This window comes from Hyperolius riggenbachi, chromosome 3 (assembly GCF_040937935.1).
Source record: "Hyperolius riggenbachi isolate aHypRig1 chromosome 3, aHypRig1.pri, whole genome shotgun sequence".
In the NCBI taxonomy this organism is placed as follows: Eukaryota; Metazoa; Chordata; class Amphibia; order Anura; family Hyperoliidae; genus Hyperolius; species Hyperolius riggenbachi.
In genome coordinates, this window is record NC_090648.1 from 31,464,676 (window position 1) to 31,482,709 (window position 18,034).

The 18,034-nt window shown below is 44.8% G+C and overlaps 1 protein-coding gene across 1 annotated transcript; it reads right to left on the reverse strand.

The window, feature by feature from the left end:
* Nucleotides 1–2,053: 2,053 nt before the first annotated feature.
* On the reverse strand, nt 2,054–15,681 carry LOC137560906 (uncharacterized). Its single transcript, XM_068272065.1, has 2 exons — nt 14,787–15,681; nt 2,054–3,491 (listed from the first exon to the last, which is right to left on the reverse strand). Exons 1-2 carry the CDS (start codon nt 15,502–15,504, stop codon nt 2,902–2,904), a joined length of 1,308 nt encoding a protein of 435 aa, XP_068128166.1. The 5' UTR covers nt 15,505–15,681; the 3' UTR covers nt 2,054–2,901.
* Nucleotides 15,682–18,034: the final 2,353 nt, after the last annotated feature.

Sequence of the window (18,034 nt, forward strand, 5' to 3'; positions counted from 1 at the left end):
GATCAGTAAAAAGTGCAGCGGGCGGTGCAGAGAAACAGGAAATCTCCCTGTCGGCGTGGAGGAGCTCAGCTCGTCATTACCGCCTTTTGCATGTTTTTCCTGGACGAACTCAGCTCAGCTCGTCCATACCGCCAGGGAGGTTAAAAAGAAAAAAAATGATGCATTGATGATTACAGAAAAAATGAAAAAGAAATAAACAATACAGCCAACAGTAAAATGAAAGCTACCATATTTATTTCCTTTTTACGCAATACCAGTGGGCCCACAACATCACAGCCAGATAGCGCCCGCTAGCCGTACTTTGGCATTGCCAGGCAGAGCGGAGGCGCCTTCTATGCCTACCATGCGTACATGATCTGCAGCATCCACAGCTGACATGGTGAGTCAGCTCGCAGCCAGTGCACAGAGACTATTGCATGCTAAAGCCTGACGGCAGTGCGAGATATGTCCAGCTGACCTCCCTAGACTTGTAGATGGGAATGGCCTGCACCTCACCCCTCCGTGCAACTTATGGATGTTAACAGTTGGAGTGGAGTGAACTTGAGAGTGACATAAGCCAGATGATCCATTGCAGCAAGGGATTGGCCCGTGGACAACTGGAGAGAAGTGGAGTGGAGTGGTGAAGCTGAGCTATCTTAAGCCTTGGGACACTGCAAGTATAAAAATATTAAAGTATGCATAAGATGATCTATGGGAGAACTTGCCCCATATAACAAGATTCTGGCTTGCATTCCTCTATCCCGACTAACGCTTGCTTGCTGCACTTTGCTCTATAACACAGGACTTATCCCCAATAGGGGGAGGCAGCTGCTGTATGCATGGAGCAGGGTGGTGTGTGAGTTGTGGGTGGACTGGGCTTGTGCGCATGGAGCAGAGGAGTCCAAGACAGACTCTGTGCACACAAGCTTAGAGCATTGATCTAGGGGAAATGTGGGATGGCTCCTTGGTTTTATTGTTCTAATTTCTGCGCAGAAATAGGTTTTTAATACTGTCTGTAGTTTGGTCGCAAAAGGTGTATACCGGCAGCTCTATATGTTTAATAAAGTATCATTTTTACAACTGAGAGGTACTAGGTGTATATGGCCAATTTTGTGCAATAACTCTATACATAAGTGTCTGAATAACACCAGAAACAAGCATGCAGCTAATCTTGTCAGATCTCACAATAATGTCAGTAACACCTGATCTACTGTATGCTTGTTCAGGGACTATGGCTAAAAGTAAGAGGCAGATGATCAGCAGGGCTGCCAGGCAACTGGTATTGCTTAAGAGGAAATAAATATGGCACCCTACATATCCATCTCATTACAGTAGTCATTTAAGTGTCTATTGGTCAGATCTAATCCTTAGGATCCTGCAACAACCAGTCTGTTGGAGTGACAGAGGGAAGTCTCTGAGTCCAGCAGGTGCTTCCTGTGTCTTCCTGGAGACCGCCACTGCCGTGCGTGGACCCCTGGAACATATCCAACAAGAACTTGTCAGGTATGTCATTGAGGCCATGTTCCATGCGTACAGGTGCGGCCATAATGCACCTGCAGAGTACACAAGCGGCTCCTTGCTACTACACAGGCACGCCCATAGTGGCGCAAACACAGTGCTGCTGCAGAAAGACACACACAGCCAGGAAATTTCAGAGGATCCCGGGGAGCAGTGATGGGGAGGAGAAGGACACTGAAAGCCTCTGGAAGGATCCAGAAGCGTCCCTCTTCCTGGGTAAGTATCTCTCTTTTGTGTTCCAGGCCACCTCAGGTTCTCTTTAGGGTTTCTAAATTCACAGTAGCTCAGTGACAGCAGTGAAGGAACTAGACATTTGCGAACACAGCCTTTTACCACTGCAGGTTGTGTTTCCCTTATGGACCAGAGCAGTTTTCACCTTTCAGCACTCCTCCCATTCATTTGCCAATAACTTTATCACTACTTATCTTACTAAAATAATCTATATCTTGTTTTTTTCACCACCGATTAGGCCTTCTTTGGGGGGTACTTTTTGGTAAGAATTATTTCATTCCAAATGCATATTAACGGGAATAATAAGAAAAAAAAATGAAAAAAATAATTTCTCAGTTTTCAGTTTATTTAAAATAAAAACGTGCTACTGTGGATAAAACCCACACATTTAATTTGCCCATTTGTCCTTGGCTCTTATAACATTTAATCAATGTCCCTAGTACAATGTATGGTGACGATATAATATTTGGAAATAAAGGTGTAATTTTCAGTTTTGCATTCTTTTAAACTACAGTATATCACTAATTACAACCCCTTATTTGCAAAAATAACAGCACTATATCCTCATGACATACATATTAAAAAAAAAGTTGAGTCCCTAAGGTAACTATTTATGTTTTTTTTTTGTATTTTTTTAAAGTGTTTTATTTTGGTAACTATGGGAGAGTGGGGGAGGGGGTTAATTAATGGGGGATGTATCTATTTTATTTACTGTATGTAGATGTATTTTTACTATTTGGCCACTAGATATCACCCCACTTTATTCCTGTGTTCTGTGAACAGTACACAGAAAGTAATGTGTTTGTGTTCTTACTTTCACCTTGTGAACACCTACTGGCATCTCACTGATGCTGGCGATCACTATCTAGACTGTCCCTGGTTAGCAATAGGGACTTGATTAGTAATAATTGCTATAAATACATCATTTGATGTTTCAACACCTTTAGCTTGGTATGTGCTGGGACACACATTAAGTTAAAATTGTGCAATGTCTTAGTAGCAACTGGCAAAGTGGAGGGGTCAGTGTGTATTGTGTTTTGCCTAGAGTACAAAAAAGGCCAGAAACTGTCCTGATATGGGGTCATATATGGTTATATAGCCACTCCACCTGCTAAGGGTGTTCAGCTAGTATTCAATATCAGTTACACATCTTCGGGCCATTCCATAGATGCATTAGGGCGCGGGTTTCAGGACACCACACACGCATCTCTTCACTTGGTCTGCTGTCTCCGATTGGGTCCTCTCGAAGCTGCATACAGCAGCTGTGGGACACCTAAAAATCTGACAGAGAAGCTTCTGAAGTAGAACCTGTAGTTCCATTTTTTCAGCTTCATCAAGACGATTCTGGCTGCACACCACGCCAATGACTTGAGTTGAAGGCATCTCAATCCTTGTCCTGATGTCCACCAAGATCTCCTTCACTTGGGCTCTGTTGTAGTCTTCTTTGAGGAACGTTGAGCTGAAGACCACCAGGATGAGCGGGTGCGGGAAAGACCTTGAACTGGAAAGTTGAGAACACTCTTCTGAGGTCATGATATTCCTTCTCAAATTCAGTCCTCCCTCATCACTAGATGGATTGACATCTTGGTCATCGAAGAGAGCTTTGATAAGTTCCTTGAAGGCACCAGCTTTTTTAGATGGACGGGTGGAAGGGCAAACGTTCCCCAAAAGTAAAAATCGTTCTTTGCCCCCAAGTTGGCAGACAAGATCTTGAAAAGACCTATCCACGTCATAATTTTGATATTCTGAGTAGAGTTCTTGACCTTTAAAACAAAGTATTGAAAACTTAAAAATCAGGTTATATGGCATTTTATACATCATTTAAAATAAAACATAATTCATATGAATACAGAACTTTTTATATCAGTAATAAAAATATATACTGTATTTATAAATATTATTGTGAGTAATATCAATTATTTTATTCTTTATCTTATTATTTTATATTGATTCATAAGGGATCAGTCTTTACCTATTAATTATATTACCTGTTATATCATCAAAAAGCAAATGTTTTACCTTCAGAGACAACAGGAATGTCTTGTCCTTCACAGAACAAGTGTTCATTGTGAAAAGTCCCCCAGTGTTATTCAGTATTGTTGATCAAGTCTGTTAAATGTTTGCTATCTGTTAAAGGAGATACCTGTTGATCTTGGGACCACTTAAAGGGCCCATACACTGGTCGATTTCAGCCTTTAGGGCCCATTCACACTTAGAACCGCAGAACGCCGGCGATTGCCGCCGGCGTTTTGCGGGAGTGATTTTCCCGCGATTGTCGCGGAAAAATCACTGGACACTGCGGCGGTTTTGGAGCGATCGCGATTAGCGTGCTTTGCACGCTAATCACGATTGCAAATCGCGGAACGCTCGTCGCCGGCAAACCGCTGCATGCAGCGCGGTTGCGGTTATCGCTAACCGCAACCGCGGCAGTGAGAACACTGCCATTCGCTACATTGTGTAGCGGTTCTTGCAGAACCGCTAGCGGTTTGCCGTGAGCGGGAATCGTGCGATTCCCGCTCAAGTGTGAATGGGCCCTAAGGTGGCCATACACTCGTTAGATTAGCAGCAGATAGATCATCAGATAGATTTCTGATCTATCCTATGTGTTTAGGAATTTTTTTTACTAGGAACAGATTTCAATAGATTTCAGTTTGAAATCTATTAAAAATCAATCTGATGGCATTTTTTTGCCATCAGATTTCCATTAGGGCCAATGCAAAATGATAAGCAATCTCAACAGATCGACCTAGCTTTTCCAACCTGCCAGATCGATTGAAATCGATCGAAATCGGCCACAAATCGGTCGATTGGTCAATCGATTTGCAATCGACCAATCGATCGATCGATTTTGATCGATCGGCCAAAAATCGGTTGAGTGTATGGGCCGCTTTAGATTGATTGATCAATTAGATCGATCAGAATTTAATTGCCGATTGATTGGTCGATCAATCAATTTGCGGCCGATTTCGATCGATTTGATCGGACAGGATGGAAAATCTAGGTCGATCTGCTGCTGGTAGCAGATCGATGGCCCATAGAGTTGCATTGGATCTAATGGTCCAGTTGGCTGATGGTGTAATGGTTAAGGGCTCTGCCTCTGACACAGGAGACCAGGGTTCGAATCTCGGCTCTGCCTGTTCAGTAAGCCAGCACTAATTCAGTAGGAGACCTTTGGCAAGTCTCCCTTACACTGCTACTGCCAATAGAGCGCGCCCTAGTGGCTGCTGCTCTGCTCTGGCGCTTTGAGTCCGCAAGGAGAAAAGCGCAATATAAATGTTATTTGTCTTGTCTTGTCTTGTCTTGTCCAATAATGCATTTAGATTGATTTTCAATACATTTCCAATAGATTTAATTCTGAAATCTATTGGAAATTTGTTCCTAGTGTGTGGCACACATAATGCTGGGAATACACAATGAGATTTTTCAGTTGATTTACTGTCCAATCTTATTTTCCGATAATTTTTCCAATCGATTTTCTTATCAATTTCCATTCACTTCTATAAGAAATCGATCAGAATGATCGAAAATAAGATTGGACGTGTCGGAAATTATCTATTGAACCATTTATCTGCTGAAAAAATGTATGGTGTATTCCCAGCATAAGATAGATTCCTGTCAGATTCAACTTGACAGGCATCTAACAGAAATCTACAGGGTCTGATGGTCGAATCTGTTGTAAATCTATTGTATGGCCACCTTTTATGTAAGCTAGAATGCGTTGTTTATCTTTGCTATTGTGTATGTAAATATAATAACAAACTAAGGTCAGGTAGGCAAACATACTAAAATGTAAACCATTGCGTTAAAGTAGAAAGCGTTGTTGTTTATGTAAATATAATGACAAACTAGAGTCAGGTTATGCCCTTCTGTACAAGCAGCTGATTGGTCTGTAGCCAAATACACTGAAATGTATAAGCAGCTGATTGGTCTGTAGCCAAATACACTGAAATGTATAAGCAGCTGATTGGTCTGTAGCCAAATACACTGATATGTATAAGCAGCTGATTGGTCTGTAGCCAAATACACTGAATTGTATAAGCAGCTGATTGGTCTGTAGCCAAATACACTGAATTGTATAAGCAGCTGATTGGTCTGTAGCCAAACACACTGAAATGTATACGCAGCTGATTGGTCTGTAGCCAAATACACTGAAATGTATAAGCAGCTGATTGGTCTGTAGCCAAACGCACTGATATGTATAAGCAGCTGATTGGTCTGTAGCCAAATACACTGAAATGTATAAGCAGCTGATTGGTCTGTAGCCAAACACACTGAATTGTATAAGCAGCTGATTGGTCTGTAGCCAAACGCACTGATATGTATAAGCAGCTGATTGGTCTGTAGCCAAACACACTGAATAGTTTAAGCAGCTTATTGGTCTGTAGCCAAATACACTGAATTGTATAAGCAGCTGATTGGTCTGTAAAATCCTGCATACACTGACTGTCTATATATACCTTGTTCCTAATACATAAATCAGAGCATTAACGTTGTACTTAGGGCATGCCTCGTTATTGTTCTCCTGCACACAGAGATCACACACATGAGCGACTTGGGAATTTGAGGGTGGAGCTAAAAAGTTGAGTTCTGATCACCTTTTCAGTGTGCCCTTATTTGACAGATTTGATTTGTTCAGGGGAATATCAATAGCCAGGGCATGCATAGCGACTGCTACATGGAGCAGAGTGTTCTGTACAGAGAGATAGGCACCAAGTGTAACAAGTTAGAACTCTTTACTGAAGAAAACCCTGCAGAGATAAAACATACACCACCGGCAGGAAATGCAGCTTACTTAGAGCAGAGAGGAGCAGAGAGTGAATACAGGAAATGGCAACACTATAGAGATCTTCACATCATTCTACAGACAGTGACATCTTGTGGTTGCTTTACTATACTGCAGTTTAATGTTACTCTGTTGATACTGCCAACAGGACCCACCTGATCCGTAATGTGCTCTCTGCCTTTTTCATTTTTCTGTGTTCCTCCACCAGGCTGTGACTTTACATCTCTGCTCCTCATATACTGTGTGCCCTGTACATTGCAAGTGAGTGTACAGTACATAACAATGTCTTGTTATTTCAATGGGGTATGAGCTGGTGCCAATACTAAAGACAGACAGAAGGGAGCTGTGAGTCTGCCCCTCCTCATGCAGGATGACAGACTGAAGGGAGCTGTGAGTCTGCTCTTCCTCCTGCAGGGTGACACAGACAGAAGGGAGCTGTGAGTCTGCCCCTCCTCCTGCAGGGTGACACAGACAGAAGGAAGCTGTGAGTCTGCCCCTCCTCCTGCAGGGTGACACAGACAGAAGGGAGCTATGAGTCTGTCTCTCCTCCTGCAGGGTGACACAGACAGAAGGGAGCTGTGAGTCTGCCCCTCCTCCTGCAGGGTGACACAGACAGAAGGAAGGTGTGAGTCTGTCTCTCCTCCTGCAGGGTGACACAGACAGAAGGGAGCTGTGAGCCTGTCTCTCCTCCTGCAGGGTAACACAGACAGACAGAAGGGAGCTGCGAGTCTGTCCCTCCTCCTGCAGGATGACACAGACAGAAGGGAGCTGTGAGTCTTCCCCTCCTCCTGCAGGGTGACACAGACAGAATGTAGCTGTGAGCCTGCCCCTTCTCCTGTAGGGTGACACAGACAGAAGGGAGGTGTGAGTCTGTCTCTCCTCCTGCAGGATGACACAGACAGAAGGGAGCTGTGAGTCTGCCCCACCTCCTGCAGGGTGACACAGACAGAAGGGAGGTGTGAGTCTGTCCCTCCTCCTGCAGGGTGACACAGACAGAAGGGGGCTGTGAGTCTGTTCCTCCTGCAGTGTGACACAGACAGAATGTAGCTGTGAGCCTGCCCCTTATCCTGCAGGGTGACACAGACAGAAGGGAGGTGTGAGTCTGTCTCTCCTCCTGCAGGGTGACACAGACAGAAGGGAGCTGTGAGTCTGCCCCTCCTCCTGCAGGATGATACAGACAGAAGGGAGTTGTGAGCTGGCCCCTCCTCCTGCAGGGTGACACAGACAGAAGGGAGCTTTGAGTCTGCCCCTCCTCTTGCAGGGTGACACAGACAGAAGGGAGGTGTGAGTCTGTCTCTCCTCCTGCAGGGTGACACGGACAGAAGGGAGCTGTGAGTCTGCCCCTCCTCCTGCAGGGTGACACAGACAGAAGGGAGCTGTGAGTCTGCCCCTCCTGCAGGGTGACACAGACAGAAGGGAGTCTGCCCCACCTCCTGCAGGGTGACACAGACAGAAGGGAGCTGTGAGTCCGTCCCTCCTCCTGCAGGGTGACAGAAGGGAGCTGTGAGTCTGCCCCTCCTCCTGCAGGGTGACACAGACAGAAGGGAGCTGTGATATAGATATAAAACACAGATATAAAGCAGTACTGTAGCACATGGAAGGGTAGCCCCAAGAAAGGTGGCCTAGGGGTGGTAAAAGTATAAGCCTTGCTTTGCTTGCTGAAATGGGGTGAAAGAGCCCTCAGCTGTCAGGGTGACAGGCATTTTTCCATGGAATGTTTGTGTAAGTAGCAGCAGGCTCTGAGGTATGTGTGAAGTGCCTCTCCTCTATGACCAAACAAAGTGAAGTGTGCAATGCTGATAACTGATAATAGCAGGAGGAGGAGAGGCAGAACTAGAACCAAGTATAGTAGAAAATGATGAGATGTGCGGGGCCCATGGGGTAGGGGTGCAAGCAAGCCACTTCTATACGTTTTGCCGCCTGAGGCAAAGTTTTGAGGATGCCGCGACTCCCACCCCATAGGTAGTATAATTGCCCCCCGGGATAGGCAGCTTGGAGGGGGTAGCAGCCAGGAAGGGGGAGCAGCGGGCACAGCGGTGGGGAGGTGGGTCGGATTTGCACAAAATTCAAGAGGTCCTTCCAGATTTTCTTTAAGCCCCCAGAAAGGAAGAAGTTTATTAAAAAGAATGATATTACATTGTACCTAATTTGTTCAATATTTAGTTGCTGACAAAATATTGTGTACATGGAAAATTATCTCCTTCAACTTAAAAGTCAATCAAACAGGGAGCAAGTGCAGATAAATCATAATGTTACATAAAGAGTTGGCTGAAAGGATGAGGGGCAGTTCTTTTGGCCAAACAAAGCCTGTAATATATATGCAGCTAGAATCAGATGGGAGGTTTCCTCATAGACTTCTCACAGCTTTATTGAACACCTGAAATGAAAAACAAAAGTTACAACCCCACAGGCCCCCACGCAACATGGAGCCTCCTACACCCCTCCCCCTTGCACATGGGTGCCAGTCAAAGCCTGCTCAACCCTCCAACCCCACCTTGCAGCTGGGTGGTGCAGGGAGAAGCGCTGCATTGGGTTTTCTCTTCCTCCTAGTGGTCACTCACTCTATGCTGCACTCCTAGCTGCTGATCATGTGACATGCAGCAGGAGGCTGAGGATGGCAACATAGAGCGTGCTGCTGCTGGGAGGAAAAGGAGACCCCACGCAGTGCTGGAGCAGGTACAGGTAAATATTACATGGCTCCTTGTGCTACTTTGCTAGGTAAGAGGAAGGAGTGTTCCCAACCCCAGGCAGAGGCGTAGCAATAGGGGGTGCAGAGGTTTGCGAACACATCGGGGCCCTTGGGACAGAGGGGCCCCGAAAGGCCCACCCTCAACTGCAGAATTAGCTTTCTATTGGTCCTGTGCTCATAATAATCACTTCTATAGATACTTTGAATTGTAGTAATCATTAACAAACTGCCCTTCTTGCACCTCTGACACTGTAGTTGCCATTGGTAGATTTTGGTGGCAAGTATCAATTATAATGTATAGAGTGCTTGGGGGGCCCCAATGTAAAACTTGCATCAGGGCCCACAGCTCCTTAGCTACACGACTGACCCCAGGGGTCACAAAGATTGCAGGGGGGGAGGGGCTTTTGTTACACTAGTGGATTCTTATCTCAATAATGAGAAAGCCTCTGGATGGTCTTCTTCAGATTCTTCAACATCCCACCATTCCAGCACTAGGTCCTTACTATAACTATTCGACTAAAAGTCCATACCCTAAACACGAATTTTACAAACAATTTTTAGCATCAAACTATTTTTTCCACAATATTTAAAAACAATATTTAAACGAAAATTTGTTGAACAACGTTTTACGAAGCACGCCAACCACAGCGATTGTTTATTTTTTAACGACAGCCATGTTGGATTAAACCGTGGATGATTGTTCCGATCCTCATTCACTTTTGTGGGTTTTGCCACGATCTTTTGTTTACGATGATGCAAACAGTGCTTGTAGATTCGGCCAGAGGGATCGGGGAGCGATCATTCTTTGGGGGGGAGACCCCCAATCCATCTGGCTGTGATCAGCCCTTGGGGGGTACTTAGCTTTAGGTTTCCTCTGACCAAGAGCGTCCAAGGGTCTTGGACAAGTACATCCAGTTTGAGCATGCGCAAGTAAGGTCTGCCTACAATTGTGATTGGAGGAATAGAGTAACACGTGAGCGCCTTTGTTCTGCTGGTCATCTGTAGACCTTACTCATGTATTCCCACCAGAGCCTGATTTGTACATTTTACTGTCCATGGCCCATTGTCACCAGTCCCCTCCCCCTTGGGCCTCGCCCCATCCTGTGCTCGGCCATCACGTGTTCTCCCCATCCTGTGTTGTGTTCCCCCAACACCATACCCCCCCCTCCCAACCTGTGCTCCGCTGCTTGCCACGTGGCCAACGGACCGGGTCTGTGACTGCTGCAGCTTAAATGTTTGGTAGTTTAACTACCTGAGTGTGCCAGCCCACTGCCCGCCCCTTGCTTTCTGGTGCCCTAGGCCATGGCCTTCAGGCCTTACCTCAAATCCGGCCATGATTCCCAGTCTGAACGTGCTGTTGTCGGGACTGCGGTAGATGAAGAGGGACCTGTGCAGGAATGGTGGGCTATAGAAGGATCTGGAAGGCCTCTGGACCATCCAGAGGCGTCCAATTTCCGAGGTGAGTATAGATACTTTTGTAATCACTGCAGGTGTGCTTTTATCGCTTGTGAAATGTGTGAGATAGTTGTGGCTCAAAGTTCCATCTGTGTGTTGCAATACAAAGATAAACACATAAGCACAGTACCTTCCCAGGAAATTTGGGTGGGATATGACAGATACATGATAACCTTCTATCCAGCACGGAGATTGCACGTGTGAGGAGATGGCTCTGTGGTAGAAAGCACAGACAAGGTGGCCTCTAGCTGCCTGTAGCCTCCAGTAAGCAGAGTAACGAGCAGCTCCGGCTTACTGGCGCAGAACAGCCAAGCTCGCGCTTGAAGTGGAGCATGGGTGGCCCCCGATCAGATTACCGACATTTCCCTTGTCAGTAATCTTTAGAGGCTCGGCAAAACGGGGTACTGAAGGATGCCTAGGGAAGCCTCATTAGGATCCAGTGGCTCGCCTCTCCTTAGATAGGAATGTGATTTTGTACACAAGCTTTGGTTCGGGGTACAGTTTAAATCAGAGCAAAAGCTAAAGAAACCTCAGCTCAAACTCACAGATTGCAAACAGATTAGCATAACACTTAAAAAAACGATATTGTTGGTTCCACATATCCCCCTTCCACCACTTGACCCTTTCTTCTCCTCCAGACTGCGTTCCAGGGCCATCAGGTTAGCAAAAAAAACCCCTCTCACCCTGGCAACTGCTATCTGGATCTTCTAACCTCAGTCAACTGCTACAGGTCCTTACCCACTTGGACCGCTAGACACCAGGGCCGGTTTAAGTAACAATGGTTTAAGCAACAATGGGGCCCCAGGGCAAAATAAACCTGGGGGGCCCCCAACAGATACCCCTGCAACTTTTTTGCAGCTGGTATAGTCAGGGTGTGAAGCCCCAATCGGTCGGCGCTCCACATTCTGGCTATCCCAGTCTGCATGGGGGACAAGGGGTCAAAAAGGTTCAGGAGGGGGGACCCCACATCATTTAAAAAAAAAATTCCCACACTCTAAACATAAAAAAAAAAAAAAAATTGGGAGAATAGGAAAAAATGCCAGGGATCTTCATACAGCCATATTGCGGCTGTATAGCGATCCCTGGCCAAAGCGCTGCGGCTGCGTATGGACCCCCTGGAAACCCCATCAGGAAATTCATTGCTTTTTCTTTTGATACATGTAAAATTACACTACCGCTAGGTTTGCTACTAAAAGTGACATTTACCGCATTTAAAAGTATACTTTTTTCCTTCTAAACTTTCAAATCGATTTTCTCAAAAACTATTAGGTCTTTTTGAAAACATTTTTTTTCCTCTTGTAGCCACTGGGGGCCACTACAGGCTCTGGGGCCCTGGGGCAATTGCCTTCTTTGCCTCTATGGTAGCGCCAGCCCTGCTAGACACAGAAACTCCTTCTTACCCCAGGCTGTTCAACTCCTTAACCTGTACCTCCAATCAGCCCTCCCCCCCCCCAGATCTAGGGTCAAAGCTATAGGCTTGCTATACACCAGCGGTTCTGGATGCTTGCCTGGCTTACAGGGGCATGAAGAGATCATTTGCATTTCCAGTAGTGGTGCATTGTGGGTAACCACAAATGTTCACTTAAAGGAAACCTAAACCGAAAAAAAATGAGTTTCACTTACCTGGGGCTTCTACCAGCCCCCTGCAGCCATTCTGTGCCCTCGTAGTCACTCATGGCTCTTCCGGTCCCCCGCTGCCAGCTAGTTTCGTTTTGCCGAATGGGAGTCGGCTGGCCACCAGGCGTACCTTTTTATGCATTCCTGCTGGTGCAGGAAGCCATCGTGGACATTAACACGTACATTTTTATGCGTTACGGGTGCGTTTGTTAATGTCCGCGATAGCTTCCTGCACGGGAGTGGGAATGCGTAAAAAGGTACACCTGGCGGCTGACCGACTCCCAGTCGGCTAAAACGAAACTAGCTGGCAGCGGGGGACCGGAAGAGCCATGAGTGACTACGAGGGCACAGGATGGCTGCAAGGGGCTGGTAGAAGCCCCAGGTAAGTGAAACTCATTTTTTTTTCGGTTTAGGTTTCCTTTAAAGGTGAATTATTGCAAGTTTCCTTCTGTTTTATGAAGGCAAATTTCACCAAGCATTGCTTATTAGTAGGAGGGCTTTTCGGTCTCTTTTAGCCACCTATACTTTCCTAGTGGTTTGGGTCACCCTGAGCTGCTTGGTAACTGGTAACTTGGTGGCATGATTGGACATATGTCTGATCAAGGGAAAAAAGTCTAAGAGTACACTTACCTGAGGTCGTCTGCAGGGCCATGAGCCTCTAGCCCCGTGGGGTGCAGTCAGACATAAGAGGGGAACCCACCAGCAGATTCCATCTGTGACCCCACACTCACCAAAGGGTGATGTGTGGGGTGGGATTAAATCGACCGTTAGTATAGGGACCCCTCTCTGAAATTGGCCTTGCCATTGGCAGAGGGGCTTACCCACATGTCTGGCGATATGAGGAACCAACAATCTCATTTTTTGAGGGGTTGTGCTAATCTTCTGGCTGTCAGTGAGTTTGAGTCGAGGTCACTCTAAATTTCGCTCTGTGTCTCTGCCCAGCCTCTTCAGCTCCTCCTATGTAAAGCCTGATACACACTTTCAATTCTGTTTGGCCAATCACTGGCCAATTTTATCCCCTCCAGGTAGTATGAGAGCTTACCTACACAATCTGCTCGTAGTATTCAAAATCTATAGGACCTCACACTACATGGAGATGGTATAATTGAATCATAATTGAAAATGTGTTCAGCCTTTAGTTATCAGCCTGAATTGAGCGACCACACTTCTTTGCTGGTTACTTAAATCATTAACTGTAATTGAGTGTTAATATTTTTCTGATTGAAAACAAATATTTCACTTTATTTTTTTAAAGGACAACTGAAGTGAGAAGATTATGGAGGCTGTCATATTTATTTACTGTTAAACAACTCCAGTTGCCTGGCAGCTCTATTTGGCTGCAGTAGTGTCTGAATAACACCAGACATGCAACTGGTTTTGCTTAACCACTTAATGACAATGTATCGTATTAAAACGTCATGTTTGGGCCTGTTAACGGCAGCATGATGTTTTAATACGTTGCTCGTTGCCGCCGCTGCTCCACTTGTTTGCGCGCCACTCCCGCCGCCGTTTCCGTCGGGATTCCATGTTCAGTGATTGGGGAAGAGGACCGAGTGGTCCTCTACCCAATCGCAATGCCTGGAATGAATGGACGTGACCGCGATCAGCAGCCACTTCCATTCATAAAACAGGAAACAGCCACAGTGTAGTTAGATGTAAAAAAAAAAAGTGAACACTTCCTATAATGGGAGAGTGTTCACTAGCACCATCTTGTGGCCAAAAAGTAAAATTACACATATAGGCACATACATAAATACATACACAATATTAATAAAATCAATAACTTACACTTCCAACCCCCCCCCACCCGGAAAAAAAAACACTTCTAAAAAAAAATCAGTTTAAAAAAAAATACATAAATAGTTGCCTTAGGGACTCAGCTTTTTTAATCTATATTTTATAAGGACAGATTACTTCTACTTTACAACATAGGGGCTTGTAATTATGGACCGGACCAAAAAAAAAAAAAAACAAGACAGAAAAATAACACCTGTATTTCAAAATAATATATTGTCGCCATACATTGTGATAGGGACATAATTTCAATCGTTTAATAATTGGGACAACTGGGCAAATAAAATGTGTCAGCTTTATCCACAGGAGAATGTTTAATTTTAAAACTATAATGACCGAAAACTGAGAAATAATGAATTTTTTCCATTATTTTCTTATTTTTCCCATTAAAACGGATTTAGAATAAAAAAATTCTGATTAGTAAGATGTACTACCCACGAAAGCCTAATTGTGGTGAAAAAAACGAGGTATAGATCATTTTCTTGTGACAAGTAGTAATAAAGTTATTAGGGAATAAAAGGAAGGAGCACTGACTGACAGGTGAAAATTGCTCTTGCCCTTGAGGGTGAACTGGTTAAAAGGAAGTAAATATGGCAGCCTCCATATCCCTCTCACTTCAGTTGTCCTTTAAACCCTTTTTTGTAGTAAATCTAAAAAATGACAATGTAATATAAACAATGCAGTCTATAGAACCATTTTTATTGTTAGAACACCACTTGCCTCTAAGTTTCCTTCCCAGCGTTCTGTCGATGGTCCTCTTTACCTCTTTAATGGATTCTGGTTGGAAACTGCAGAAGCAGCAAATACCCCAGGGCTGCTTTTTAAATATCTGAGTCATCAACTTGCCCAGATGCTCCTTGGCTTTCATAATGCTCTCTTCCTCGTAAGGTTCCTGAGAGTAGACAATGGCGACCACCACTGATCCAGACTTCCTGGTCCTGATCTGAACATCCTTCAAGACCTCCCTCACAAGAGTCGTGTAGGTGGACTCCCTTAGTAAGGTGTCCCGAAAGACAGGCAGAATGACAGGATAATCCAGCATCCTACATTTAGCTGGTGACTTTGAGGTAACACAGCTCAGGGCTTTGCTTGTTTCCTCACCAGCTCCTGCATCTTTCATCCAACTGGGATAGTTGCGGGGTTGGCCAAAGAGAGTGAAACAGAGTTCTTCCAAAACTCTTCTGTTCTCGTCATTATTTTCTGGGTTGACTCCCGCTTGGCCAATGAGGAGAATGTTCTCCTTTCCTCCCAGACTAGAGATACTTTCCTGGAAGAGCAAATCCAATGTTGATTCACCCACAGTTGCATATTCATTAAACTCGACAGGGTTCAGTGGTGGCATCGTCTGGAGTGGTTGGTTTTCGTTCAGGAGATGCAGGTGGCAAGACGTTGGCCTCTGCGGTTGAAAGATGGATGAAATCCACTGAGAGAAACTCATACTTCCCAGGCAAATGTCTCTTCAAACTCAGTCTGGGTCTTCTGCATCCACTGGTCCTGTCTAAATCTCGGTCTTTACGTAGTTCTTCTCTTCTTCCATTAACATGGTCTTCTCATTTCTCTATATCATGCCTCTCGTGTACCTGGTCTTAGAGTCTTGCATCATTGTGGTCAGTGGAGTGGCAGCATGCTTAGTCCTATTCCTAGCTCTCAGCACTTCATATCTAGCTAGAGCAATTAATCATTAATCAGGAGGAGCTTACGTTGCATTTAAAAATTTACATTGGAGTGAGCTATTAAGTAATAAGGTGGATAGAAAAGTAGGAAAAGGTAATTTGAGAGGCAAACTCTCAGAAAAGAAAACCCATTTTCCATTTTAAAGAGACACTGTAGTTACATATAGTGGAATGATTCGGGATACCCACTTTTACAGTAATTTTCAGCATTAAGTTTTAGTATCAGAAAGACTTCCTATATCTATATATTGCTATATAGTGGTATGTAGTCCTCCCCTACCAGTGATGCTTAGCCTAGGCTATTTAGCTATGAACAATTTCCTCCTGCCCACCAGAGCATTCTGAGAGACCAGGAATTATTTTCACTGGCTTCAAAATTCGCAGAAACAAACATTCTGCAGAGATCCCCTGGCAGGACTAAAGATGTCATCACGTGTGAGAAATTTCAGAATGTAAATCAGGGAGAGTAAAGATTTTGTAATGGGCAAGCACTGACTAAATACTGTATTAATGAATAGTGTAAAAAAAAAGCAATTTTTCTCACCTCTTACCTGGGGCTTCCTTAAAGTGCATCTAAACTGAGAGGGATATGGATGTTTCCATTTAAACAATACAAGTTGCCTAGCAGTCCTGCTGATCTCTTTGGCTGCAGCAGTGGCTGAATCACACACCTGAAACAAGCATGCAGCTAATCCAGTTTGATTTCAGTCAGAGCACCTGATCTGCGTCAGGCAAAGGGAAGGTGGGAGATTGGGTGGTAGTTTGAGGTTAGGGAGGGGTCGAGTGAGGGTTTTTTTCAGCAGGGGTAGTACATTGTCCTGTTTGAAAGCTATGGGGAAGGTGCCTGTGGAAAAGGAGATGTTGAACAAGGAGGTAAGGACTGGGGCCAGGCCAGGGAAGTGGGGGCGAAGGGTGTTTGTGGGTACAGGGTCAAGGGGGGAAGAGACAGGAGGCGAAGAGAGGCCTCTGATCGCTGCTGGAGCCATAGATGAGGTGAGACGTGCTGCTGTTATTTACATTTATGCACGGGGAGTGGAGGAGATATGGGAAGTTGCAGAGGAGGACACAGGGACAATACAGGGAACCCCCAACATTGTGGGGGGGGTTGTCGGTTTGTATCGACGGGCGTTCGTAAGTTGGGGCTTCCCGGTACTTGGCATATAAGACACAGGGACTTTTTCTCTCCATGTTTTGGGGAGAAAAAGTGTCTTATATGCCGAAAATTTGGTACTTACAGTACCTCAGTAGAGGGAAGTCTCTGGATAGTCCAGAAGCATCACACATCCTCCTCGAATCTACCCATTCAGGAGTCCTCCAAATACATTCAACAAGAGCTTGTGGAATATGTTCTTGCAGCCGCAATCCCATCCATGTACAAGCGTTGGCGCACTGCACAGGTGTAAGTGCGTACGTTAAAAAAGGGCGCACGGTTTTAAACGATAAGCATGAATAACTTTTAAAAAATAAATTGTGCTATATTTCGTTTAAAAATAATGTTTTATAAAGTTATAAATCATTAAATAATGTGTATGAAATCGACAATTATAAAAACGTTAATCTTCCGTTTAAAAAGTGAAACGTATAACGTTTAAAAAAAAAATACTAAGTAACCCTCCCTGTACCTACCCCTAACCCCTAGACCCCCCTGTTGGTGCCTAAACCTAAGACCCCCCTGTTAGTGCCTAAACCTAAGACCCCCCTGTTGGTGCCTAAACCTAAGACCCCCCTGGTGGTGCCTAAACCTAAGACCCCCTGGTGGTGCCTAAACCTAAGACCCCCCTGGTGGTGCCTAAACCTAAGACCCCCTGTTGGTGCCTAAACCTAAGACCCCCCTGGTGGTGCCTAAACCTAAGACCCCCCTGGTGGTGCCTAAACCTAAGACCCCCCTGGTGGTGCCTAAACCTAAGACCCCCCTGGTGGTGCCTAAACCTAAGACCCCCCTGGTGGTGCCTAAACCTAAGACCCCCCTGGTGGTGCCTAAACCTAAGACCCCCTGGTGGTGCCTAAACCTAAGACCCCCTGTGATAAGCATTAATAACGTTTTAAAAAATATTGTGCGGTTTTTCGTTTAAAAATAATGATTTTAAAAAAGAAAATTTTTTACAATTTTTCGTTTATAAATAATGTTTTAAAAATATTGTACTGTTTTTCGTTTAAAAATAATGTTTAGAAAATTATAAATCATTAAATAACGTGTAATCATGAGAAGCAGTTATAAAACATTAAAAGTCTCCGGGCGCCGCTTTTAAAACGTTATTTTTCTCCGGCGCCCTTTTTTCCTGTTGGGCGCCGATT

Bases quoted from the DNA above. Each gene is read 5' to 3' on its own strand.
- LOC137560906 (XM_068272065.1), bottom strand. From the start codon at position 15,504: ATGAGTTTCTCTCAGTGGATTTCATCCATCTTTCAACCGCAGAGGCCA. The intron at 3,492-14,786 runs GCAAGTGGTGTT...TTTGTTTTAAAG, and splicing joins GCTGGGAAGGAAACTTAGAG to GTCAAGAACTCTACTCAGAA.